At 44.3% G+C, this 26,557-nt stretch overlaps 1 protein-coding gene across 1 annotated transcript in view; it reads right to left on the reverse strand.

Moving 5' to 3' along the window:
* Nucleotides 1-26,557, reverse strand: part of LOC106585971 (zinc finger RNA-binding protein) — a 50,462-nt gene that overhangs the window by 19,896 nt on the left and 4,009 nt on the right. The window contains 10 exon segments of the mRNA XM_045707168.1: nucleotides 1,322-1,441; nucleotides 3,102-3,286; nucleotides 4,499-4,784; nucleotides 7,468-7,596; nucleotides 7,598-7,681; nucleotides 9,862-9,948; nucleotides 11,499-11,653; nucleotides 11,992-12,327; nucleotides 12,928-13,102; nucleotides 14,437-14,716. Coding sequence (XP_045563124.1) covers nucleotides 1,322-1,441; nucleotides 3,102-3,286; nucleotides 4,499-4,784; nucleotides 7,468-7,596; nucleotides 7,598-7,681; nucleotides 9,862-9,948; nucleotides 11,499-11,653; nucleotides 11,992-12,327; nucleotides 12,928-13,102; nucleotides 14,437-14,716 — 1,837 coding nt within the window.

A 26,557-nucleotide genomic window follows, 5' to 3' on the forward strand; every position in this document is an offset into this window, starting at 1 on the left:
CTTCGGTGACTCCACTAACTTTATACTGGAGGCGGTGTGTCTCCTGCCCTTCGGTGACTCCACTAACTTTATACTGCAGGCGGTGTGTCTCCTGCCCTTCGGTGACTCCACTAACTTTATACTGCAGGCGGTGTGTCTCCTGCCCTTCGGTGACTCCACTAACTTTATACTGGAGGCGGTGTGTCTCCTGCCCTTCACTGACTCCACTAACTTTATACTGGAGGCGGTGTGTCTCCTGCCCTTCACTGACTCCACTAACTTTATACTGCAGGCGGTGTCTCCTGCCCTTCGGTGACTCCACTAACTTTATACTGCAGGCGGTGTGTCTCCTGCCCTTCACTGACTCCACTAACTTTATACTGCAGGCGGTGTGTCTCCTGCCCTTCACTGACTCCACTAACTTTATACTGCAGGCGGTGTGTCTCCTGCCCTTCACTGACTCCACTAACTTTATACTGCAGGCGGTGTCTCCTGCCCTTCGGTGACTCCACTAACTTTATACTGCAGGCGGTGTCTCCTGCCCTTCACTGACTCCACTAACTTTATACTGCAGGCGGTGTGTCTCCTGCCCTTCAGTGACTCCACTAACTTTATACTGCAGGCGGTGTGTCTCCTGCCCTTCACTGACTCCACTAACTTTATACTGCAGGCGGTGTGTCTCCTGCCCTTCACTGACTCCACTAACTTTATACTGCAGGCGGTGTGTCTCCTGCCCTTCACTGACTCCACTAACTTTATACTGCAGGCGGTGTCTCCTGCCCTTCGGTGACTCCACTAACTTTATACTGCAGGCGGTGTCTCCTGCCCTTCACTGACTCCACTAACTTTATACTGCAGGCGGTGTGTCTCCTGCCCTTCAGTGACTCCACTAACTTTATACTGCAGGCGGTGTGTCTCCTGCCCTTCACTGACTCCACTAACTTTATACTGCAGGCGGTGTGTCTCCTGCCCTTCGGTGACTCCACTAACTTTATACTGCAGGCGGTGTCTCCTGCCCTTCACTGACTCCACTAACTTTATACTGCAGGCGGTGTGTCTCCTGCCCTTCGGTGACTCCACTAACTTTATACTGCAGGCGGTGTGTCTCCTGCCCTTCACTGACTCCACTAACTTTATACTGCAGGCGGTGTGTCTCCTGCCCTTCGGTGACTCCACTAACTTTATACTGCAGGCGGTGTGTCTCCTGCCCTTCACTGACTCCACTAACTTTATACTGCAGGCGGTGTGTTTCCTGCCCTTCACTGACTCCACTAACTTTATACTGCAGGCGGTGTCTCCTGCCCTTCGGTGACTCCACACTGCAGGCGGTGACTCCACTAACCTTATACTGCAGGCGGTGTCTCCTGCCCTTCAGATGCATCTCTTTGGCGTTGGGATCGTTGAAGCTGCATTCACACAGCTTACAGTGGAACCGGATCACCTTGCCTTCGTCGTTACGCACCTACAGATAAGAAATCAATGTTTTATTTATGCATTTTTCTACACCAAATAAAAAAAAAAAATGGTATTTGACAATAAGAACTAAGCAATGTTTCAAATACCATTGTTAATATGGAAGTGTTAAATCGTTGGGCTAAGGAGTCATAGGTCATTTTAAGAGTTTGACGTACGGCTGTCGAGCCGACTTTTTTCGGGATCTTTAGTCCGTCGGACTAAAGAGATCCAGAGCTTCTCAAAGCGTTTGCGAATGTTCGGATCGCGTTCTGATCAAAAGCTGAATCAAAAATGTCTGCAAGATCACAATATTCTACATAACATAGTATAATGTTACTTATAAGACAACACCAACAATCTAAAAATTCACCATTTGCCAGAGTAGCCCGTTCTCTAGGAATAGAGCAGAGACTGTGTGTAGAGAATAAATGTGATCCTCACATTAGCAAAAGCTTTGTGAAGGTCTGAATCTTTTGGTCCGGTGGACAAATGATCTCGAAAAACTCGGGTCATACAGGTGATTTGTCATAAAAAAAAATGTAACCCCCCTTTTTCTCCCCAAATCCGATCTTCTCGTCGCTGCAACTCCCCAACGGGCTCGGGAGGCAAAGGTTGAGTCATGCGTCGTCAGAAACATGACCCGCCCCCCCAAACCGCGCTCCTTTAACACCCGCCCGCTTAACCCCGGAAACCAGCCGCACCAATGTAACGTAGGAAACCCCATTCACCTGATGACCAAGGTCGGCCTGCACTGCGCCCCGGTGCTCGCCACAAGGAGGAGTCGCTAGAGCACAATGAGCCAAGTAAATTCCTCCGGGCCAAACCCTTCCCCTAACCCGGATGACGCTGGGCCAAATTGTGCGACTCCCTATGGGACTCCCGATCACGGCCGGCCATTTTCCTCCCAAGGTCAAGAAAGAAGGGCCTTTTGTACACTGATGTCGCAAACAAGCTACTTAGTATCTGTGATAAAGGGGACAAGTTAATTATCTAGAAGCTTTGCCAAATATTTTCTGTCGGACTATTGGAAACTCTACACTCAAGCTGTTTTGATAAAGTATGTTGAATTTGATTCCTGTTAAACCGGGAATAATTAACCAATACGGCAAGACGGGGTGTGGCATATGGCCAATATACCACGGCTAAGGGCTGTTCTTTGGCACGACGCAACGCAGAGTGCCTGGATACAGCCCTTAGCCGTGGTATACTGGCCATATATCACAAACCCCCAAGGTGCCTTATTGCTATTATAAACTGGTTACCAACGTAATTAGAGCAGTAAAAAGTACTTTTTTTGGTCATATCCGTGATATACACGGTCTGATATACCACAGCTTTTAGCCAAATCAGAATTCACGGCTTGAACCACCCAGTTTATAATGGAGATTAACCAAGTGAGGTTTTGAGAACAACGATCTGTACTAGTCGTCGTCTCCTGGGAGTCTGTCCCGTCTGCTAGCTTTGGCGTCTTGATTTGTCTGCGCTTGTCTTTTTTTTCAACAAAGCATCTCTTGCCCTAGAGGCTGACCTGATCATCGTTACCGTTCACCCTTTAGTCCTTTAAAATTATAAAAAAATATATCATATATTCTACTACACCTGTGGCAAGACATTCACTCATGTGATCTGGTTCTATGTGATCTGGTTCTATGTGATCTCTCTCGTACCTCTTCCACATAGTCGTGTCCAACAGGCTGCACGTCATTCTGCAAAGCGGCCAGGGTAGACAGCAAATCAGAGGACTCGTTCTTCGTCTCCTGAGGTTGGGGGACCAATGAGGGCGGAGGAGGCTTGGATGTCTCCACCTTGGCTTCCTCCGTCACCTTCCCGGTAGTCTGGAGCTTGTTTCCTCCTGGAGACAGAAGAATTGGTACAATTCCAGAATAATACAAATGGTGGTTCTGATGACTTGCAGCTTTTACAGGGACCAGATGTCAAAAAGAGTCTCGCCAGCCAAAGACGAACGTCTAAGGAGCGGCAGGTAACATAGTGGTTAAGATCATTGGGCCAGTAACCCAAACGGGTCTGTGGTTTGGGCCAGTAACCCCAAACGGGTCGCTGGTTTGGGCCAGTAACCCCAAACGGGTCGCTGGTTTGAATCCCTGAGCAGACTAGCTGAAAAAAAAATCTGTCATTGTGCACTTCATTTTTTATTTAACAATGTGCACTTAACCCTAATTGCTCCTGTAAAGTCGCTCTGGATAACAGCGTCTGCTAAATGACTAAAATTTCAATCAACACTGAACAAAAATATAAAATACAACATAAAAAAAAAAAAAGTGTTGGTCCCTTGTTTCATGAGCTGAAATATCTCAGAAATGTTCCATAAAAGCACAAAAAGCTTATTTCTCTCAAATTTTGTGTACAAATTTGTTTACATCCCTGTTAGTGAGCATTTACATTTTAGTCATTTAGCAGACGCTCTTATCCAGAGCGACTTACAGTAGTGAACATACATTTCATTCATGCATTTTTTTAAATAATATTTTTGTACATTTTTGTATGCATGACGACTAACGAAAATACACACCCCAATTTAATTCCACAAAATTATGCGAATTAACCTATAGACCGGTAACCGGTAAAATGTATTTTTCGGCAGCTGACCGATTAACGGTTAACGGTTAACATCCCTAAGCGAGCGAGATGGGCAGAGAAATCTGGCCTCAGCCTGACTTTAATCTCAGAGACTGGCAGCGATTCAGCTCCCCATTGGCATGTCTGCCAACAACTCAACAGCCCACAGCCCAACCGCCAGTGGTCTCAGCCTCTAGAATTTCATCAAAATCAAATGTATTTATATAGCCCTTCTTACATCAGCTGATATCTCAAAGTGCTGCACAGAAACCCAGCCTAAAACCCCAAACAGCAAGCAATGCAGGTGTAGAAGCATCAGGGACCACATTTCACACGCAATCTCCATTTAAATACATTCTCCGAATTGAAAAAGCTAAATTCAAAGTTTCAGTGAATGATTGGATGTTTGGATCTTTATTTAGGAGGGATAAAGTGGAATGATGTGGACCCCCCCCCACCGGTCCAATTTTAAACACAACAGCCTTACCAACAAAGTTGATCTTGGGGGTGTTGACCTTCTTGACAGCTGTGGTGGCATTGGCTGCTGATAGGTTGTTCCCCACTAGACCCTTCCCCAGTCCAGCCCCCGCGCCACCCTGGCTAACGATGTTAACCGGCTTCAGGTAGGAGGAGTTGGAGGTGGAGCCTGTGGGGGTGGTAGAGGAGGTGGCAGGGGTCTTGGACGAGGCCGTGGTAGAGGTGGAGGTCTGGGTCACTACACTGGGCTCTGTGGAAGGGATGGGTTTCCCCAGCTTGGTGTGGAGCTTCACCACCTGACAAAAAACAGAGACAAAATACAACATTATATACACACAATGAACAAAAAATTTAAAAGCACAGCCTGGGATCGAGCCAGGAAATGTAGTGACGCAGCCAGCAAGTATTTTTTTCCCCCCACTTTCTCCCCTCAATTGGTAGTTACAGTCTTGTCCTGTCGCTGCAACTCCAGTACGGACTCGGGAGAGGTGAAGGTCGAGAGCCACGCGTCCACCGAAACAAGACCCCCCCCTAAGAATTTGTTCTTTACTGACTTGCCTAGTTCAATAAAGATCAAAACAAATACTGTGGAATAATACTGTAGACATCAAAACTATGAAACAAATAAGGAATCATGTTGTAACCAAAAAAAGTGTTCAACAAAATCTAAATATATTTTATATTTGAGATTCTTCAAAATAGCCACCCTTTGCCTTGATGACAGCTTTGCACACTCTTGGCATTCTCTCAACCAGCTTCATGCGGTAGTCACCTGGAATGCATTTCAATTAACAGGTGTGGCTTGTTAAACATTCATTTGTGGAATTTATTTCCTTCTTAATGCATTTGAGCCAATCAGTTGTGTTGTGACAAGGTAGGGGTGGTGTACAGGAGATAGCCCTATTTGGTAAAAGACCAAGTCCATATTACGGCAAGAACAGCTCAAATAAGCAAAGAGAAACGACAGTCCATCATTACTTTAAGACATGAAGGTCAGTGAATACGGAAAATGTCAAGAACTTTGAAAGTTTCTTCAAGTGCAGTAGCAAAAACCATCAAGCGCTATGATGAAACTGGCTCTCATGAGGACCGCCACAGGAAAGGAAGACCCAGAGTTCCCTCTGCTGCAGAGGATAAATTCATTAGAGTTACCAGCCTCAGAAATTGCAGCCCAAATAAATGCTTCAGAGTTCACGTAACAGACACATCAACAGATCAGAGGAGACTGTGTGAAAATCAGGCCTTCATGGTCAAATTGCTGCATAGAAACCACTACTAAAAAGTACACCAATAAGAAGAAGAGATTTGCTTGGGACAAGAAATCCGAGCAATGGACATTAGACAAGTGGAGATCTGTCCTTTGGTCTGATGAGTCTAAATTTGAGATTTTTGTGAGAGAGTAGAATGGATGATCTCCGCATGTGTTGTTCCCACCGTGAAGCATGGAGGTGGTGGTGGTGTGATGGTGCTTTGCTGGTGACACTGTCTGTGATTTATTTAGAATTCAAAAAGGCACACTTAACCAGCATGGCTACCACAGCGTTCTGCAGCGATACGCCATCCCATCTGGTTTGCGTATTTTATTCAACTAGGCAAGTCAGTTAAGAACAAAGTCTTATTTTACAATGACGGCCTACCCCAGCCAAACGCTGTGCCAATTGTGCACCGCCCTATGGGACTCCCGATCACGGCCGGTTGTGATACAGCCGGGATCGAACCAGGGTCTGTAGTGACGCCTCTAGCACTGAGATGCAGTGTCTTAGACTGCTGTGCCACTTGGGAGCGCTTAGTAAGACTATCATTTGTTTTTTAACAGGACAATGACCCAACACACACATCCAGGCTGTGTAAGAGCTATTTGACCAAGAAGGAGAGTGATGGAGTGCTGCATCATATGACCTGGCCTCCAATCACCTGACCTCAACCCAATTGAGATGGTTTAGGTTGAGTTGGATCGCAGATTGAAGGAAAAGCAGCCAACAAGTGCTCAGCATATGTGGGAACTCCTTCAAGACTCTTGGAAAAACATTCCAGGTGAAGCTGGTTGAGAGAATGCCAAGAGTGTGCAAAGCTGTCCTCAAGGCAAAGGGTGGCTACTTTGAAGAATCTGAAATATATATTTTGATTTGTTAACACTTTTTTGGTTACTACATGATTCCATATGTGTTATTTCATAGTTTTGAAATCTTCACTATTATTCTACAAATGTAGAAAATAGTAAAAATGAAGAAAAACCCTTGAATGAGTAGGTGTGTCCAAACTTAATGGATTCGGCTATTTCAGCCACACCTGTTGCTGACGTGTATACAAAAGAGCACACAGCCATGCAATCTCCACAGACAAACATTGGCAGTAGAACGGCCCGTACTGAAGAGCTCAGTGACTTTCAACGTGGCACCGTCACAGGACGTCACCATTCAAACAAGTCAGTTCGTCAAATTTACATTTTTTTTTTTTTCTTCTTCTGCTTCCATACACTCACTGAGTGGACAAAACATTAGGAACACCTGCTCTTTCCATGACACGGACTGACCAGGTGAATCCAGGTGAAAGATAACGATCCCTTATTGATGTCACTTGACGAGCATTAATATTAGCATGCGTTATGGAATCCACACGGCACTGCAGAATAACACTGGCCAAAATGACCAATGACATCATAGACTTAAGTGAGTGACATTGGGTGACCAAAACAGCTTCCTTTTTCCCCCTCACCCAATCCCCAGAGACGTGTCCTGGATGTATTTGATAAGAGAGAGGTTTTTTTTTTTGTCCTAATGCAAAACGGACATGAACAATACAAAAGAAAAAGGCAAAGTAGAGCCTAGAACCAAATCCATTACACTCAAGTGTTCCTGGACCTCTTCTGGGAAGCGGAGGGGGGTTGGGGGGGGGGGTCCAGGCCCGGGTCCAGGCCACCGGGACAACCGCGGATGTAAACAAGGGGTTTTATAAATCCATTTGACCACGGGAACCTACCTTCTGGTGTTTGGCCCCTCTGATGTGTGCAGCGTAGGCATCAGCCCCGGTACAGGACACGTCACAGAGCTCACAACGGAGCTGGTTCTGAGTCCCCCGGGCTGATCCTCCACCTCCACTACTACTACTAGCTACTGTTGCTGCTGCTCTGGGAGACTTTCAGGGCCACCTCCTTCTTCTTGTGCTTCTGGCCTTCCAGGTGCTCCTTGTAGGTCTGGGTGGATGAGAGAGAGAATTACATTTCTCTCTCTAGATAGAGCTAAACCTATATCAGAGGGTTGGGGGGGAGCATGGTGTGTGCAATGCCAGGGTTGTGGGTTCGATTCCCACGGGGGGCCGGTATAAAAAAATGAAGAAACTCACAAGTCGCTCTGGATAAGAGCGTCTGCTAAAATGACTAAAATGTAAATATAAAATCTGTCAATGGAATTAATTAATATGGGGGGGACAGTGTATTATGAACATACTTGATGAGAAAAAGTAACAAGTAGCATGCATTTCCATACTAACCTAAGGACAGGTAAGGACAGGTAGGTATGAGAAAAGATGGACAGAAAGAGGTAAAGATGCTGATCTGAAGATAAGTGAAGAGAGAAGGATGAAAGACTGATGGATTGAGGGTCTAAGCTCACCTGGGGGTCCTGGCTAGAGGTGTGTTCTAAGCTCACCTGGGGGTCCTGGCTAGAGGTGTGTTCTAAGCTCACCTGGGGGTCCTGGCTAGAGGTGTGTTCTAAGCTCACCTGGGGGTCCTGGCTAGAGGTGTGTTCTAAGCTCACCTGGGGGTCCTGGCTAGAGGTGTGTTCTAAGCTCACCTGGGGGTCCTGGCTAGAGGTGTGTTCTAAGCTCACCTGGGGGTCCTGGCTAGAGGTGTGTTCTAAGCTCACCTGGGGGTCCTGGCTAGAGGTGTGTTCTAAGCTCACCTGGGGGTCCTGGCTAGAGGTGTGCTCTAAGCTCACCTGGGGGTCCTGGCTAGAGGTGTGCTCTAAGCTCACCTGGGGGTCCTGGCTAGAGGTGTGCTCTAAGCTCACCTGGGGGTCCTGGCTAGAGGTGTGTTCTAAGCTCACCTGGGGGTCCTGGCTAGAGGTGTGTTCTAAGCTCACCTGGGGGTCCTGGCTAGAGGTGTGTTCTAAGCTCACCTGGGGGTCCTGGCTAGAGGTGTGTTCTAAGCTCACCTGGGGGTCCTGGCTAGAGGTGTGCTCTAAGCTCACCTGGGGGTCCTGGCTAGAGGTGTGCTCTAAGCTCACCTGGGGGTCCTGGCTAGAGGTGTGCTCTAAGCTCACCTGGGGGTCCTGGCTAGAGGTGTGTTCTAAGCTCACCTGGGGGTCCTGGCTAGAGGTGTGTTCTAAGCTCACCTGGGGGTCCTGGCTAGAGGTGTGTTCTAAGCTCACCTGGGGGTCCTGGCTAGAGGTGTGTTCTAAGCTCACCTGGGGGTCCTGGCTAGAGGTGTGTTCTAAGCTCACCTGGGGGTCCTGGCTAGAGGTGTGCTCTAAGCTCACCTGGGGGTCCTGGCTAGAGGTGTGCTCTAAGCTCACCTGGGGGTCCTGGCTAGAGGTGTGCTCTAAGCTCACCTGGGGGTCCTGGCTAGAGGTGTGCTCTAAGCTCACCTGGGGGTCCTGGCTAGAGGTGTGCTCTAAGCTCACCTGGGGGTCCTGGCTAGAGGTGTGTTCTAAGCTCACCTGGGGGTCCTGGCTAGAGGTGTGTTCTAAGCTCACCTGGGGGTCCTGGCTAGAGGTGTGTTCTAAGCTCACCTGGGGGTCCTGGCTAGAGGTGTGTTCTAAGCTCACCTGGGGGTCCTGGCTAGAGGTGTGTTCTAAGCTCACCTGGGGGTCCTGGCTAGAGGTGTGTTCTAAGCTCACCTGGGGGTCCTGGCTAGAGGTGTGTTCTAAGCTCACCTGGGGGTCCTGGCTAGAGGTGTGTTCTAAGCTCACCTGGGGGTCCTGGCTAGAGGTGTGTTCTAAGCTCACCTGGGGGTCCTGGCTAGAGGTGTGTTCTAAGCTCACCTGGGGGTCCTGGCTAGAGGTGTGTTCTAAGCTCACCTGGGGGTCCTGGCTAGAGGTGTGTTCTAAGCTCACCTGGGGGTCCTGGCTAGAGGTGTGCTCTAAGCTCACCTGGGGGTCCTGGCTAGAGGTGTGCTCTAAGCTCACCTGGGGGTCCTGGCTAGAGGTGTGTTCTAAGCTCACCTGGGGGTCCTGGCTAGAGGTGTGTTCTAAGATCACCTGGGGGTCCTGGCTAGAGGTGTGCTCTAAGCTCACCTGGGGGTCCTGGCTAGAGGTGTGTTCTAAGCTCACCTGGGGGTCCTGGCTAGAGGTGTGTTCTAAGCTCACCTGGGGGTCCTGGCTAGAGGTGTGTTCTAAGCTCACCTGGGGGTCCTGGCTAGAGGTGTTCTAAGCTCACCTGGGGTCCAGCACAGCTGATCTTGCAGACATCACAGTAGTGGATTTGTGGTGGTTTGGGAGGCTGCTTGGGTTTCAGCTGCTTGCTCTGGTAGTGGGGGGATATAAACAGAATATAAAAACACTGATTGGACAAAACATTAAGAACTCTGCTCTTTCCATGACACAGACTGACCAGGTGAATCCAGGTGAAAGATAAGATTCCTTATTGATGTCACTTGTTAAATCCACTTCAAAATCTGTGTAATGGGCTTCCGAGTGGCGCAGCGGTCTAAGGCACTGCATGAGGCGTCAATACAGTCCCTGGTTCGAATCTAGGCTGTATCACACCCGGCCGTGATTGGGAGTCCCATAGGGCGGCGCACAATTGGCCCAGCGTCGTCCAGGTTTGGCCGGGTAGGATGTCATTGTAAACAAGAATTTGTTCTTAACTGACTTGCCTAGTTAAATAAAAGGTTAAAGGCTACAAGCGGTTGGGCTCGCAGTCGGCGTTCCAATTCACCCGAAAGGTGTTTGACGGGGTTGAGGTCAGGGCTATGTGCAGGCCAGTCAAGTTCTTCCACACTGATCTCAACAAACCATTTCTGTATGGACCTCGCTTTGTGCACGGGGGGCATTGTCATGCTGAAACAGGACAGGGCTTTCCCTAAAAACTGTTGCCACAATGTTGGAAGCACAGAATCATCTAGAATGTCATTGTATGCTGTAGCGTTAAGATTTCCCTTCACTGGAACTAAGGGGCCCGAACCATGAAAAACAGTCCCAGACCATTATTCCTCCTCCACCAAACTTTACAGTTGGCACTATGCATTGGGGCAGGTAGCGTTCTCCTGGCATCCTCCAAAACCCAGATTCGTCCGTCTGGACTGCCAAATGGTGAAGCGTGATTCATCACTCCAGAGAACGTGTTTCCACTGCCACAGAGTCCAATGGCGGCGAGCTTTACACCACTCCAGCCGACGCTTGGCATTGAGCATGGTGATCTTAAGGCTTGTGTGAGGCTGCTCAGCCATGGAAACTCATTTCATGAAGCTCCTGACAAACAGTTCTTGATGTTGCTTCCAAAGGAACTCAGTGAGCGTTGCAAATGAGGACCGATTTGATTTTTTAAGCGCTTTTAAAAAGAAATCAGCTTCTTGATATGCCACACCTAACATATTCCATTCTTATTTACAATAAAAGTGACACAATACATTCAATTTACCATTAATTTCTATTGGACACAATATAAATCTGAAACACAACCGAAACAAACAACAGCAAATGCATCCAACACATTTGTAGAGTCACAAGTTTGATGTAATCAATCGCGTGCTATGAATATGGGACCAAATACTAAAACGTTTTACTACTTTAAAAAAACGCACATAAGTGAATTTGTCCGATACTTTTTGGTCTCCTAAAAAGAGAGAGGACTACGTACAAAACAAGTTGACCCGATATGTATGAAAATACTCTCAGATTAAAGCCGAAAGTCTGCACTTTAACCTCACAGTATCAATTCAAAAACAAAATAAATTAAAAAGTGCTGGAATACAGAGCCCCCCCCAAAAAAAAACCCAACTACAAAACAATGTCACTGTCCCGATACTTTTGGTGCTCACTGTCGTCAGATAACATCGGAAATAGAAATATAACCTGGAAGGGAGGTTTCTTGGTAAAAGAACTGGCTGTCCATGCTGCTGAAGCTGCTACCGCCGCCACAGCCTGTTTCTGCTGCTGCTGCTGCTGCTGCTGGTAGTACGTAGAGGCAGCTGAGTAGACCGCTGCTTCGTAGCCCGAGTACGACGTACCTTGGAGGGGGGAGAGAGAGAGGGAGGGAGGGAGGGGGTTAATTCCCCACACATCTAACTTCCAACTTTACACAGGCCAGGAGCCGGACAGTTTTGGGGGATACATTACGTGGTGCAATTTACACATTTCCAGTAACAATCCCAGGATTCCTATAGGTTTTTTCCCCCCCCCAGAAGGCTTGGTTGGAGCTAAGAGGATTTCTCAGTTAGAGCCTATTCCTCCAGAAACACCCCCCCCCCCCACAAAAAAAAATATATATATCTGGAAAACCTGGGTGTGAATTCTATGGGAAAGTTAGGAGAATTTTTCTAAAGTCTCGTTGTATTTGAATGCTTACCGGAGTATGCGACGGGGTTGGTACTATACGTGGGGCTCTGGGAGTACGTGACGGCATTGGTGGAGTAGGTAGTCGGCAGGTAGTGCATGCTGGTTACGGCTTGCATGTCGTGCTTACCAGAGTACGTGACCGCATTGGTGGAGTACGTGGGGCTCTGAGAGTAGGAAGGGACGACGGAGGCCACGGCGGCTACGGGCTGAACGGTGGACACGGGGTAAATGGAGAACGTGGAAGAGGCAGGGGAGGGAGTAACAGGCTTGATGGCCGTCACCTGTCGAGACTGTTGGGTCTGGGTGTAAGGGGTCAGACTGGCCTGGGTGTAGCCCGTCTTAGGGGCTGCAGGGGGAGAGAGAGATTGATGTTGGTCAAGAGTTCACCTGTTAAGTACAGTTGAGTACTACAATACAGGATAAACATGGGTACAATACAGTACTACAATACAGGATAAACATGGGTACAATCCAGTAATACAATACTGGATAAACATGGGTACAATCCAGTAATGCAATACTGGATAAACATGGGTACAATACTGCAATACTGGATAAACATGGGTACAATACAGTAGAATACTGCAATACTGGATAAACATGGGTACAATACAGTAGAATACTGCAATACTGGATAAACATGGGTACAGTAAAATACTACAATACTGGATACACATGGGTACAGTAGAATGTTATTGAAATAATAGTCTCCATCCAAGTGACTATGGATAAAGGAAAATGATTCATTCTAGTACAACAACCAACATTTATTCAATGAAATGTGTATAAAAATCACAAAGGAATAGAAGTGTAGTCGTGCATTGCTTTCGCTCTGGGGTTTTAGGCAGGGTATCTGCAAAGCACTTTGTGACATCTGTTGACGTAAAAAAGGGCTGTCTGAAAAACATAAATTTCATTGATCTAGTAACAATCTGAGCACCATCACCTGGAAGGGATTTCTTCCACGTGGCGTCCCAGGTCTGGTAGTACGACTCGGCAGTGGGTTGGGGCTGTACGGCTACCGCAGCGGCTACCGCAGAGCTAGCTACGGGTTGCTGGTAGTACTGCTTAGGGTCGTAGGTTACCGCCGGGGCCGTGGACCGTACGTAGGAGTAGGAGTCCTGTAACACAGAGACACAGTGGAGTCAGGGAAAAGAAACATGGAGGAGGAGTCCTGTAAAACAGACACACAGTGGAGTCAGGGAAAAGAAACATGGAGGAGGAGGAGGAGTCCTGTAAAACAGAGACAGTGGAGTCATGGAAAAGAAACATGGAGGAGGAGGAGGAGTCCTGTAAAACAGAGACACAGTGGAGTCAGGAAAAAGAAACATGGAGGAGGAGGAGTCCTGAAAAACAGAGACACAGTGGAGTCAGGAAAAAGAAACATGGAGGAGGAGGAGTCCTGAAAAACAGAGACACAGTGGAGTCAGGAAAAAGAAACATGGAGGAGGAGGAGTCCTGAAAAACAGAGACACAGTGGAGTCAGGGAAAAGAAACATGGAAGAGGAGGAGTCCTGTAAAACAGAGACACAGTGGAGTCAGGGAAAAGAAACATGGAGGAGGAGTCCTGTAAAACAGACACACAGTGGAGTCAGGGAAAAGAAACACGGCGGAGTCCTGTAAAACAGAGACACAGTGGAGTCAGGGAAAAGAAACATGGAGGAGGAGTCCTGTAAAACAGACACACAGTGGAGTCAGGGAAAGGAAACATGGAGGAGGAGTCCTGTAAAACAGAGACACAGTGGAGTCAGGGAAAAGAAACAGATGATGGGGTATTTCAGTACATTCAGCATCCTGATTCTTTCACTTTGTTAAATCCATGCTGGGGAATGTGCAGCTGCACACATGGAGAAGGCCCGAAGAAGAGGGAAGTAGCCTTTAGCTACAGGTCATGAGTGAATTAGGGGACATCTTTAAACTAGCAGACAAAGCCAATGTGCTTAATTAAATACATATTTAGTCTAGTCATCACAGCATACGCTGAAAAGTAATAAAAAAAAGGCAGTCTGTCAGTAGAGTTGTGATCACTACTGAGAGGAGTTGTCCGGGGTAAAAATAAATCAAAAGCTGCAGTTCTTCTCCATCTTTCAGCCCAACAGCATCTGGGCTCCAGATTGACTTTCACAGAATAAGAAAACAAGCAGATGTGAGGTCCAACACCTTGATTCAATCAACTTGAGGTTTCTTGGGGGGGGAAATAACAACTTCTGTGTGACTTTAAATCTTTAAAAAAAATTTTAAAATTTTTTTTTCAAAAAGGGGGACGTTCTCAAAAACATGAAGCTTCAAATTTCATCTCTCCCCCAAAGCTGTTTTGTAACCCTTTTTGGACTAGTGCTAAAACTACCTCAGAACACTGGTTTTGGAAAAGCTTTAAAAGATGAAATGAACACTCCAAAATGCTAACATGTTGAATATAACATTGAGGTGGGATGTTATTTACCTGGTATCCTACCTGGTAGTTCTGGGACGTGACAGGGGGGGGCGGCGGGGGAACGTCCGGCTGGCGTGCATAGCCGTAGTCAGCGGTGGCGTGGGCCGGCTGGTAACCTCCGTAGGCTGCGGCGGTGGCTGCTGCTGCCACGGCGACAGGGGCAGGCCTGGCTACGGCGACCGTGGCGCCGGTGGGAGCGTAGGCTGCTGCCACGGAGTGGGCCGCCATCGGTGCCTGGTGTACGGTGTAGCTGGCCACGGTGGTAGGGTGGGTGTAGGCCACCCCTGCAGCTGGCTGCTGACTGGAGAGGGAGAGAGAGAGGGAGAGAGAGAGAGAGGGAGAGAGAGGGAGAGAGAGGGAGAGAGAGAGAGAGAGAGAGAGAGAGAGAGAGAGAGAGAGAGAGAGAGAGAGGGAGAGGGAGAGGGGGAGAGGGGGAGAGGGGGAGAGATCAGGTCTGGTGTGACTCTGCTGAGAGAAGGAAAGTCAGTACCGAGGCTGTGGCGACATTTTGGTGGTGCTGATGTAGGCCTAAGGATGGGTAGGGGGAGGTCCGGAGAGTGTGAGTCAACTTCCCCCTAAGGAATTTGGAGCATTTAAAAAAAAAAAAAAAAAAATAGTACATTAAATTGTCATTTCCTGAAATCTAGAGCAGAGTCTTAATGTTGGATCCTAAATTAAATTGAGGTGGTCTCAATGACACATTTTCAGGGGTTAAATTTAGGGGTAGTGCTTATTCTTAAATTAGGTGTTTTCATGTGGATAATCTATCGAAAAAAATGTAAACTGGCTAAAATTGTTTGGGTAGAATTCAGAATAATTAAATTACTAGACGTAATGTAGTAGTCCATCGTACTGTAGGATATTTGTAATATGAACTGAACTATGAGCTCGTTTCAGATCGCCATCCCTGCCCTTATCCATCAGATCTGACGACTAGGCTACCAGTCATTCAACATGCCTCGTTGTCGTCGGTGACCCGACTACTATGACATCACTAGCAGCCTACTTGTTGACCTCCAGCTATATGAAGAGGACAAGATCCACGACTGATTAAAACATCCAGACTGTTCAGATTAGTAGGCCTAGCATCAACTCTACCGCGGCGGGGCACTTAACTAGCTTAACGCCGCACGGCACGTTTCCTTGCTCGTCAATACGCTCATACGGAATCCAAAACGGCTGCGCGCCATCGTGCATAAATATATTTTGTCCCCCCCTACACCAAACGCGATCACGACACGCAGGTTAAAATATCAAAACAAACTCTGAACCAATGACATAAATTTGGGGACAGGTCGAAAAGCATTAAACATTTATGGCAATTTAGCTAGTTAGCTTGCTGTTGCTAGCTAATTGGTCCTGGGATATAAACATTGAGTTGTTATTTTACCTGAAATGCACAAGGTCCTCTACTCAGACAATTAATCCACAGATAAAAACGGTCAACCGAATCGTTTCTAGTCATCTCTCCTCCTTCCTTTTTCATCTTTGAACATAGTGATTGGCATCTAAACTTTCATAGTATTACCACGACGACCGGCAAAACAGTTCGTCTTTCAATCACCCACGTGGGTATAACCAATGAGGAGATGGGAGAGGCAGGACTTGCAGCACGATCTGCATCAGAAATAAAACTGATTTCTATTTTAGCCGTTGGCAACGCAGACGTTCGTTGGCGCACGCGAGCAGTGTGGGTGCAATAATTGAACAACATAGATTTCTAAATTTATTTTGCAACTCTCGTGCACGCGACGCGAGCGGTGTGGTCAGCCTGTAACCTACTACCGTTACCGATAACAAAGCATGCGTGTTCTCACTTTGTTAACTAAACAACGCTGTTGTGGTTATTTGCTTGACAAACATACACTTTTGGCAAACAGTTCGTTCTCCATTTTCTCGATCCCCCCCCCCTCCCTCACATTAGGATGGAATCAAAGGACGAAGTGGAGACTTGGGCTGCTGCCATCGAGCCCCTTAAGTAGACAGGAAAAGACAACCCCCCCCCCACGGTAAACGTCATTTATCCACCATCTTTGATAGTACTACGACTACGGGGGGGGGTGCGTCGGAGGAGAGCGAGCTATTTGTTTCTCCTCTCTACTGATTGGCTCAGCTCCAACTTCAGGACGGTTGAGTCAAAAACCACAATGTGCCAACTACAATTAGAGGGCAAATCGCCCGCCTCTGGTGTCCCAAGTCTAAAATGAGTCCCTGATTAGAGGGGAACAATGAAAACAATGCACTGGCATCCAGTTTGAAGGGCCTATATCGTTCATCAATTTATTTAAAAAAAAAATATATATATATATATATATATACACATATACATATATATATTCATCAATTTTAGGAAATGAAAGCCAACCTTATATGCTTCCATAGGTTTCTAAAATAACCCTGTAGAAAGATGGCAGGCCGAAAGATGGCAGGCCGTCGGCATGTTTAAAAAAAAAAAAAAAAAAAAAGGAAGAACGATTTAAGGAATGCCTTGAATATTTGACAAACACTCACTGAGCGAGCAAGAGAGAAATCACTGCATCAAAAATGGGGGGAGCCAGGTGTTGAAATAGGAAAGAGGGCAAGAGAAGAAAAGAACGAGACAGGAAAGAGAAACGAGACAGGAAAGAGAGAGAGCGAGCGAGGCAAAGCGCGGAGGGCGAGAGAATGGCGGTATTCAGGAAAATCCTTTTGATTATTTCCCTGATGAGCAGCAGACCAAAAGAGGTCTCTTAGTGGAGGAGAGTGCAGTGTGTAGCCCCTAGCCTATTCCTTCCAACACACAGACTAAGCCTGTGCACTACTGTTGACCAGGTCCGTCTAGTGGGCTCCCGATCGGCGCAGCGATCTAAAGCACCGCATCTCAGTGCAAGAGGCGTCACTACAGACCCTGGTTCAAATCCAGGCTGTATCACATCTGGCCGTGATTGGGAGTCCCATAGGGCGGCACACAATTGGCCCAGCGTCGTCCGGGTTTGGCAGTCATTGTCAATAAGAATGTTCTTAACTGACTTGCCCAGTTAAAATAAAAAACGGTTCAATTACAAAATAAGTTGAAATTGTTGCATGTTTCATTTTTGTATAGTAGTTTACAAAAAAAAGGTAATAAAAAAATATAGATATTGTAGACATTGATGTAAACTATTTATTGTTATTGCTCAGTCAACTCAGTCAATTTAAATCACAATATGGATTTATTATCCATATAGACTAGCACTAGTGTGACCATTCCTCAAAACATGTAAACATTCAATAGTTGATTTTTCTATGTAGGCCTATTGTCACCATGCACTGACAAACAATGCCTTTCTAATTGCCCCCCCACCGGAAATGAGGTTCTATTGAATTAATCTAAAAAAAAAACTAATCTAATTCTTCCTGCCTCTGAATCCCAAGATGTGCAGACAGGTCTAGTCTATAAGAAGAAGGGCATCCATCTTGATGTCAGTCTCAAATGAGCCTGTTAAATAATTCAAAATGGCTGGTCACGATTCCATGTTTTATTAAAATCGTATGTACGGGATACACCAGCCAATGGTTCCTTCTGGACAACGCAACAAAAAAATACAATTAAAAAAAGATAATAGGAACATAAAGTAAAAAAAAATGTCTCAGTAGAATAGAACAAACATTTTAGCATCAAGTATAATACAGGAAGGCACAATTTATAGTCCAATATTTACACACGTTTTGGGAAAAGGAGCAAGTGTTTAAGTTGTGAAGACGAAGCACCTGACGTTAGTAATAGCAGTTGTGATGGACGTGTGTGTGTGTGTGGAGAATTCAGAGCAGGTCAGTCCAGTTCAAGTGTTCAGCAGTCTGATGGCTTGTAGACAGAAAGTCAGAGGCTAAACGGTATCAGACTTCATGTTCATAGCGTTGGGCAGGCGCTAAAGGGAGTGAACAGCTCGTGGCTGGGATGTGTGGGGTCTTTGGCGATGCTGCGGGCCTTCCTGACATGCTGACTACACCATGTTGATTTTGTCCATCCACACCAGATGGAGGTCAGGACTCGCAGGTTGAAATATCAAAACAAACTCTGAACCAACTATATCTATAAAAAAAAATAATAAAAAAATAAAAAAAATAAAAACATGAAACATTCATGGACATTTAAGCTAGCTAGCTTGCTGTTGCTAGCTAAATTTGTCCTGGGAGATACTTTCTATAGGCCGACTCGTCGTTGATCATCAGGCCTGTAACAGTGGTGTCGCCAGCCAACTTGGAGTTTGTTACGCTTAGCCACTTAGTCGTGGGTGAACCAGGGGTACAGCAGAGGACACGCCTCTGTGTTAAGACTGGAGGCGGCGTCTTTGCCGCCAATCCTCACAGCCTGCGGTCTGCCCCATCAGAAAGACCAGGATCCAGTTGCAGAGGGTAGTGTCCAGAGCTCTGAGAGGGAATAGAATGTGTTTAGCTCGTCTGGGAGGGTGGAGTCGGTGGGGATTGGTCTGTAGTCCTTGCAGATGCGCAGAGAGTGTTGTCGGACGTCAATTTAAGTTTGAGTCTATTGTCTTTATGCGTCCCTAATGGTTTTTGAAGGAGGTCGTACCTGCCTTGTAATCCTGCTGACACTGAATGCTGCAGTACGGGTTCGCAGCGTGGTACGGATATCTCCGTTCATCCAGGGTTTTTGGTTGGGGTTTGTCCGGGTTGTTTTTGTGGGCAACATCGGGCTGGGCAATATGACCTAAAATTCTTCTCAATTTCCTCAAAATGTACAGGTGATTACTTAACAATGACCATTTTCTCCAAATAGTCCAATACACTGAATTTCAAATGGTCAGCAATTAATCTAATTCAGGGCTTGTGAAAATTATACCTAAATAAAGCTAAAAAAAATATGATCCTTCCACAACCATAAGACCCACTAATCATTTGATAAAAATGGTTTAACCTGTTTTTTTTGTTTTGCAATAGTCATTGATCTAGCTTTTAAGTCTATGAAAATACCTTTTGTTAATTTTACCACATCCACACACACATTCACTAATAATGACTAACTTCTTGTGGCATAAAAAAAAAAAAAAACACACACCTCAAGCGAGCAGCCAGCTAATCTTTACATTTCATGTTTAGCCAACTAGGCTCCATTTGCTAGCTAACAAGGTAAAACAGTTAAAAAGAATTTAGGTGCACACCCGTCGGTCTGTCTCGAACAGCATGTTAGCCCGTCCACTTTGTTGAAATCAAGTGGGCCTACCTTATTTCTCAGAACGAAAACGAATTGCCAATTTCTCATAATTGTGTTCTGTGTTTTATAAAAATCTGCAATAAGCACAGAGCCTTTGGTTGAAATGCTGCTAGCAGTACATGGAACCACACTTGACAAACTGAAAATTCATTTTTTTCCCCAGAATCAAAAATGTTCATTGATACTCCCGTTTTAGTAGTGTCCGATTGGCGATTTGAGGAGTTGAGACATAAAAAGGGGAGGGGGGGGGGGGTAATCGCTAGGAAAAAAAAGTTACCTTCTGTAACTTAATGTCTCAACATAATGTCTCAATGTGTTTGTGTCCATATGACACATTATGTTTGGCCCAAACCTCAAAATTCAAATAGAGAGTTTGCGAGGAAGACGTGATCTCTCATCTTTGTTGTGGATGTTGTATACATGTTGTTGTATACATACCATTACATTACATTACATTAATACATACATTAAGGCTACCTCAAGTTGCTGCTTGTAGGCGGGAAGTAGGAACAGAGATACGTGATCTGATTGGCTGAAGTGGGGGGGCGGGGGATGGCTTTTTACACGTCACAGATATTTGTAACCTTCAGGAAGTCTTCAGACCCCTTTACACATTGTTGTATTACAGCGTGAATTTAAAATGAATTAGATTAGATTCTCTAGCCCAACTTAACACACAATACCCCATAATGACAGTGAACACTTTCAATAAATATATTGAAAATTAAATACAGAAATCTAATTTACATAATTATTCATACCTCTGAGTCAATACTTTCTAGAAGCACCTTTGGCAGCAATTACAGCTGTGAGTCTTTCTGGGTAAGTCTAAGAGTTTTCTACACCTGGATTGTGCAATATTTGCCTATTAAGCTTTTAAATTCTTCAAGCTCTGTCAAATTGGTTGGTGATCATTGCTAGACAACCATTTTCAGGTCTTGCCGTAGATTTTCAAGTCAAAACTAACTTGGACTTGGTAAGCAACTCCAGTGTTGATTTGTGTTTTAGGTTATTGTCCTGCTGAAAAGGTCACTTTGTATTCAGAACACTTTTTTTTTGTTTTGTTGCAGTATTACTTTAGTACCTTGTTGCAAACAGGATGGATGTTTTGCAGTATTTGTATTCTGTACAGGCTTCCTTCTTTCCACTCTGTCATTTAGGTTAGTATTGTGGAGTAACTACAATGTTGTTGATCCATCCTCAGTTTTCTCCTAATCACAGCCATTAAACTCTAACTGTTTTAAAAGTCACTATTGCCATCATGTTTCCTTCCTCTCCGGCAACTGAGTTAGGAAGGACGCCTGTATCTCTGTAGTGACTGGGTGTATTGATACACCATCCAAAGTGTAATTAAGTTCAGCACGCTCAAAGGGATGTTCAATGTTTGCTACCAATAGGTGCCCTTCCTTGCGAGGCATTGGAAAACCTCCCTGGTCTTTGTGGTTGAAATTCACTGCTCGACGTTACTGATAATTGCATGTGGAGATGAGGTAGTGATTTAAAAATAAAATGTTAAAATACGATTATTGCACACAGTGAGTCCATGCAACTTATTATGGGACTTGTTTGGGAAATGTACTCGTGAACTAATTATTTGGGCAATAACAAAAGTGTTTGAATAATTACTGACTCAAGACGTTTCAGCTTTTCATTCATTTGTAAAAAAAAATTTTTTTTTTAAAAGTCTAAAAACGTCAATTCCATTTTGACATTGTGTGTAGGACAGTAATTACATTATTTAAAAAAAATGTTTTTATTCTATTTTAAATTCAGGCTGTAACAACAAAATGTGGAACAACGACATTGTGTGTAGGACAGTAATTACATATATTAATTTTAACGCATTTTATTCTATTTTAAATTCAGGCTGTAATAACGACATGTGGAACAACGACGTGGTCTAGCACATTGTGATACCATGGTGATATTTTGTTTTAAAAACGTGCTTTAAAGGTTAAAGTCGTAAATGACATCGCCGAAGTCGAGGATCGGTAGGATGGCCAGTTTTACGAGGGTGTGTTTGGCAGCATGAGTGAAGGAGGCTTTGTTGCGAAATAGGAAGCCGATTCTAGATTTAATTTTGGATTGGAGATGTTTGATGCGAGTCTGGAAGGAGAGTTTACAGTCTAACCAGACACCTAGGTATTTGTAGTTATCCACATATTCTAAGAGAACCGTCCAGAGAAGTGATGCTGGACAGGTGGGGGCAGCGAACGCTTGAATAGCATGCATTTAGTTTTACTAGCGTTTAAGAGCAGTTGGAGGCCACGGAAGGAGAGTTGTATGGCGTTGAAGCTCGTCTGGAGGTTAGTTAACACAGTGTCCAAAGAAGGGCCAGAGGTATACAGAATGGCGTCGTCTGCATAGAGGTGGATCAGAGAATCACCAGCAGCAAGAGCGACGTCATTGATGTATACAGAGAAAAAGAGTCGGCCCGACAATAACCCATAATGACAAGAGCAAAAACTTTAGTCAACTCAGAGTTTAACCGGTCTTATCAAAGTGGCTCACCTTTTAGCCAGGTACATTTTCTATGGTAATGAGTCCTTCAGAACCTGCTCCGGGTCAGGCCGACTCAGGGCCGACTCCACGTGAAAACGACTGAGCCGCCAGTTAAGGACCAATGAAAATCAGATTCCCTCCATCTCGCAAAGATTCAGTCATCATTTGAGGATGACTGATAAAATATTTGTATTAAATAAAAATAAAAAAATCACATTACACAAACGTATTTTTTTTACTTTAACCCCCAATGCAACGCTGACTTAACAAAACAAAATATATCAATAGGAGGAGTGGGGGGGGAAGGTGCTTGTGGTTGTGACAATAAGTAATAAAAAAACAGCATTTCTAAAATCCTATTTCACAACACAACCTGCTGAATTTGCACGAACTTTCCCCCCCCATTTAAAAATGTTGGCGAATTTATACATTATTATTATTATTTTTTTTAATAAAAAAGTGGAACTGACTCGACCATTGACTGATGTTGTTTTCGCATTCCCCGCAATGACAAGTTCAGTGTTGGACTAGACATGAGCGTCGTGCAGTTACAAGCCCGCTAGAGATAGCAGTTAGTTACCCTTACCAGAAGCCACAGTTCGATCCATGTGGAAAATCTGGTTGAATAGCAGTCAAGTGTCTGTAAAAAAAAACAAGAGACAGTATTCCCAAACATCCCTCTAAAGATTGGAAGACTTGCTCCGAGTTAAATTTATTTAGGGAGAAAGTTAGACGCACAAATATCATACATCCAATAAATATACATTCCCTGTTACCAGTAATGGTGAGAGGTTAACATGTATTTGGGATATGATATTTGTGCGTCTAACTTTCTCAGTATTCACGATTCAAGTGAAGATTATCCGTAATCATGGTAGCAGCCACTTTAAATGAAGTGTTTAGAAATATATTATATTCTTATTTACAATAAGTGACACAATATTAACTATTTATTTCTATTGGTGCAATTTTTTAGATTTTTTTTACCTGAAATATAACCAAAACATCAAATTTGTAGTCACAAGCTTAAATGTAGTCATTGATTGTTATGAATGTGACCAAATACTAAAAACTTACTACACCTAAAATAGGGAGACATGATATAATTTTCTAAAAACAGTTCACCTGATATGAAAATACCCTCAAATTAAAGCTGACAGTCTGCACTTAAACCTCATAGGTCATTGTATCATTTCAAATCCAAAGTGCTGCAGTACAGAACCAAAAACAACATGGGTCACTGTCCCAATACTGTTGGAGCGCTGTGTAGTTCTGTCCTTGTCTATTAATGTTCTGTATTATGTCATGGTTTCATGTGGAAGCCCAGGAAGATTACCCACTGCTTTAGCAACATCTAAAATGGGGATCCTAATCACATGTCAAAAATAATAAAATATAATACATAAAGAGAGGTAGATTTAGCATTAAAAAAAAAAAAAAAATCAGACGTTTCAGTTATACCTGATCTCTACCCAAAAACAGCCAACTGCAAAGCTGTTAATGGAGTAGCATTACATATCAAAACATATGAACCATCTTTCATCATAACAGACCATTCCACAAAATGGTAGAATAGAATTCTGTCGAGAAACAACAACACTCAGATTAGTCAAAAAGTAGTTTGGTGCCAATTCCCTTATAGTTATTAAAACCCAGACTCAGTAAGACAACAAAATAGCACATTTCCTTCTCTGGTTTAATTTATCTGGGAGAAAAAAATTAAAATGAAAAATGGATAAATAAATGCTTTAAAATTAGTGATTTGTGTCATTTGAAAGTTTATTAAAATAAAAAAGTTTTTCTACACAAATGAAAAATGTCCCATTCATTTCCTTATGGACGATTTCACACTGTTGGTCTCTATGACAACAGAGGGAAAGGGGAGGGGGGGGGAGGGGGTGGCGGCGATGCCGTTTTGTCCGGTGGCCAGCAAGCTGACAGGGCAGAAAGAGCCACCATGCTCTGCCTGTTAATGCCATGAAGAATAGTCTTGGCTTTCCATCAATGAGCTCTAAGCTGCTGCTACAGGAAACGTGCTTTCAGAAATAAATTTAAAAAAAGACAGAGACACAGGAAAAATCTATCTGAAAAACATTTTAAAAAACAGCACCCCACAACTAAAATGTCATTAAACGTTACCAACTAATAGGCCTATAACTGTTTTCTCGTAAATACTGTTGTGTTTTAAAAAAAACGGCACAATCCTCTCGGTACGACAACAGCCAGCTAAGTTGTCGACTAAATGTTGTTTTTGGATAGAAATATTGGGTAGCCTTACTACAGCTGTGTTCTAGTAAAACAAAATCATTTTAAGATGGTAAATATTGGGTAGCCAACTACATCTGTGTTCAAGTACTGACTGCTGCTGCCTTTGAACTTCCTGGTTAAATTAATCTACTTCTGCAGTAGAGGTTGACATGAACAGTGGAAAACAAAAATCCCCTCACTGTGCACAGCAGACCATTTCAAATGAATTGTAGGCTAATATACAGACAATGTGTTGGAATAATGTCTGATACCAAAATGCCTTCTTGGGGAACCCCAGTCAGTGACATTCAGGGAGTCCAAAAAAACCACAGCTCTTCTCACAAGACCAGAAAGCATCAGAAGAGAAAAAGAAAAAAAATCCACACCTCTGGACACTAGATTAGCTGTGCTTTTGGTAGGTTTGTGTACGATAGGGTGACAGCAAGATACAGTGTCATGCGAAAGTATTCAAACCCCTTTAGATTTGACATTGTGTTATAAAAAGTGAGATTTAAAAAAAAAAAAAATTCATTGTGTGTCAACAATCTACACAAAATAATCTAAAAAAATGTCAAAATGGAAGAAATTCTGTTAAAGAAGAAGATTAATACAAATTCAATAACTCAGTCATTGCAAAATAACAAAGACAGTACATTCGGAAAGTATTCAGACCTCTTGACATTTTGTTATTAAGTTACAGCCTTATTCTAAAATGTATTTAGTCCCCCCCCCCCCCCCCCTTGTCAACCTACACACAATATCTCAATGAAAAAGCAAAAACAGGTTTATACATTTTTGCAAATAAACTGAAATATTACATAAGTATTCAGACCCTTTACTCGGTACTTTTGGCAGCGATTACAGCCTTGAGTCTTCTTGGGTATGACGCTACAAGCTTGGCACACCTGTATTTGGGGAGTTTCTCCCATTCTTCTCTGCAGATCCTCTCAAGCTCTGTCAGGTTGGATGGGGAGCGTCGCTGCACAGCTATTTTCAGGTCTCTCCAGAGATGTTTGATCGGGTTCAAGTCTGGGCTCTGGCTGGGCCACTCAAGGACATTCAGAGACTAGTCCAGAAGCCACTCCTGTATTGTCTTAGCTGTGTGTTTAGGGTCATTGTTCTGTTGGAAGGTGAACCTTCATCCCAGTCTGAGGTCCTGAGTGTTCTGGAGCAGGTTTTCATCAAGGATCTCTCTGTACTTTGCTCAGTTCATCTTTCCCTCGATCCGGACTAGTCTCCCAGTTCCTGCCGCTGAAAAACATCCCCACAGCATGATGCTTCCACCACCATGCTTCACCGTAGGGATGGTGACAGGTTTCCTCCAGATGTGACATTTGGCATTTAGGCCAAACAGTTTAATTTTGGTTTCATCAGACCAGAGAATCTTGCCTGAGAGTCCTATTGGTGCCTTTTGGGATGTCATTAGGGCTGATGCGGTGACCATATTACCGTCACACCGGTGGTCACGAGTCATGAAAGTTTCCACTCAGGTTGTGTCACTGCAACCTTAAAAGGTTCTCAACGACGTCACCATTGCCCTTGATTCTAAGCAATGGAGTGCTGCTATTTTTATTATTGACTTGGCCAAAGCATTTCATACGGTAGACTATTCCATTCTTGTGGGCCGGCTAAGGAGTATTGGTGCTAACTACCTCTCTCAAAGAGTGCAGTGTGTAAAGTCAGAACATATATGTTGTCTCAGCCACTGCCTGTCACCAAGGGAGTACACCAAGGCTCGATCCTAGGCCCCACACTCTTCTCAATTTACATCAACATAGGAAGCTCTCATCCATTTACAATTGAAGTTGGAAGTTTACATACACTTAGGTTGGAGTCATTAAAACTAATTTTTCAACCACTCCACAAATTTCTTGTTAACAAACTATAGTTTTGGCAAGTTGGTTAAGACATCTACTTTGTGCATGACACAAGTCATTTTTCCAACAATTGTTTACAGACAGATTATTTCACTTATTATTCACTGTATCACAATTCCAGTGGGTCAGAAGTTTCCATACACTAAGTTGACTGTGCCTTTAAACAGCTTGGAAAATTCCAGAAAATGTCATGGCTTTAGAAGCGTCTGATAGGCTAATTGACATAATTTGAGTCAATTGGAGGTGTACTTGTGGATGTATTTCAAGGCCTACCTTCAAACTCTGTGGCTCTTTGCTTGACATCATGGGAAAATCAAAAGAAATC

This window comes from Salmo salar, chromosome ssa24 (genome assembly GCF_905237065.1).
Source record: "Salmo salar chromosome ssa24, Ssal_v3.1, whole genome shotgun sequence".
Taxonomy (NCBI): Eukaryota; Metazoa; Chordata; class Actinopteri; order Salmoniformes; family Salmonidae; genus Salmo; species Salmo salar.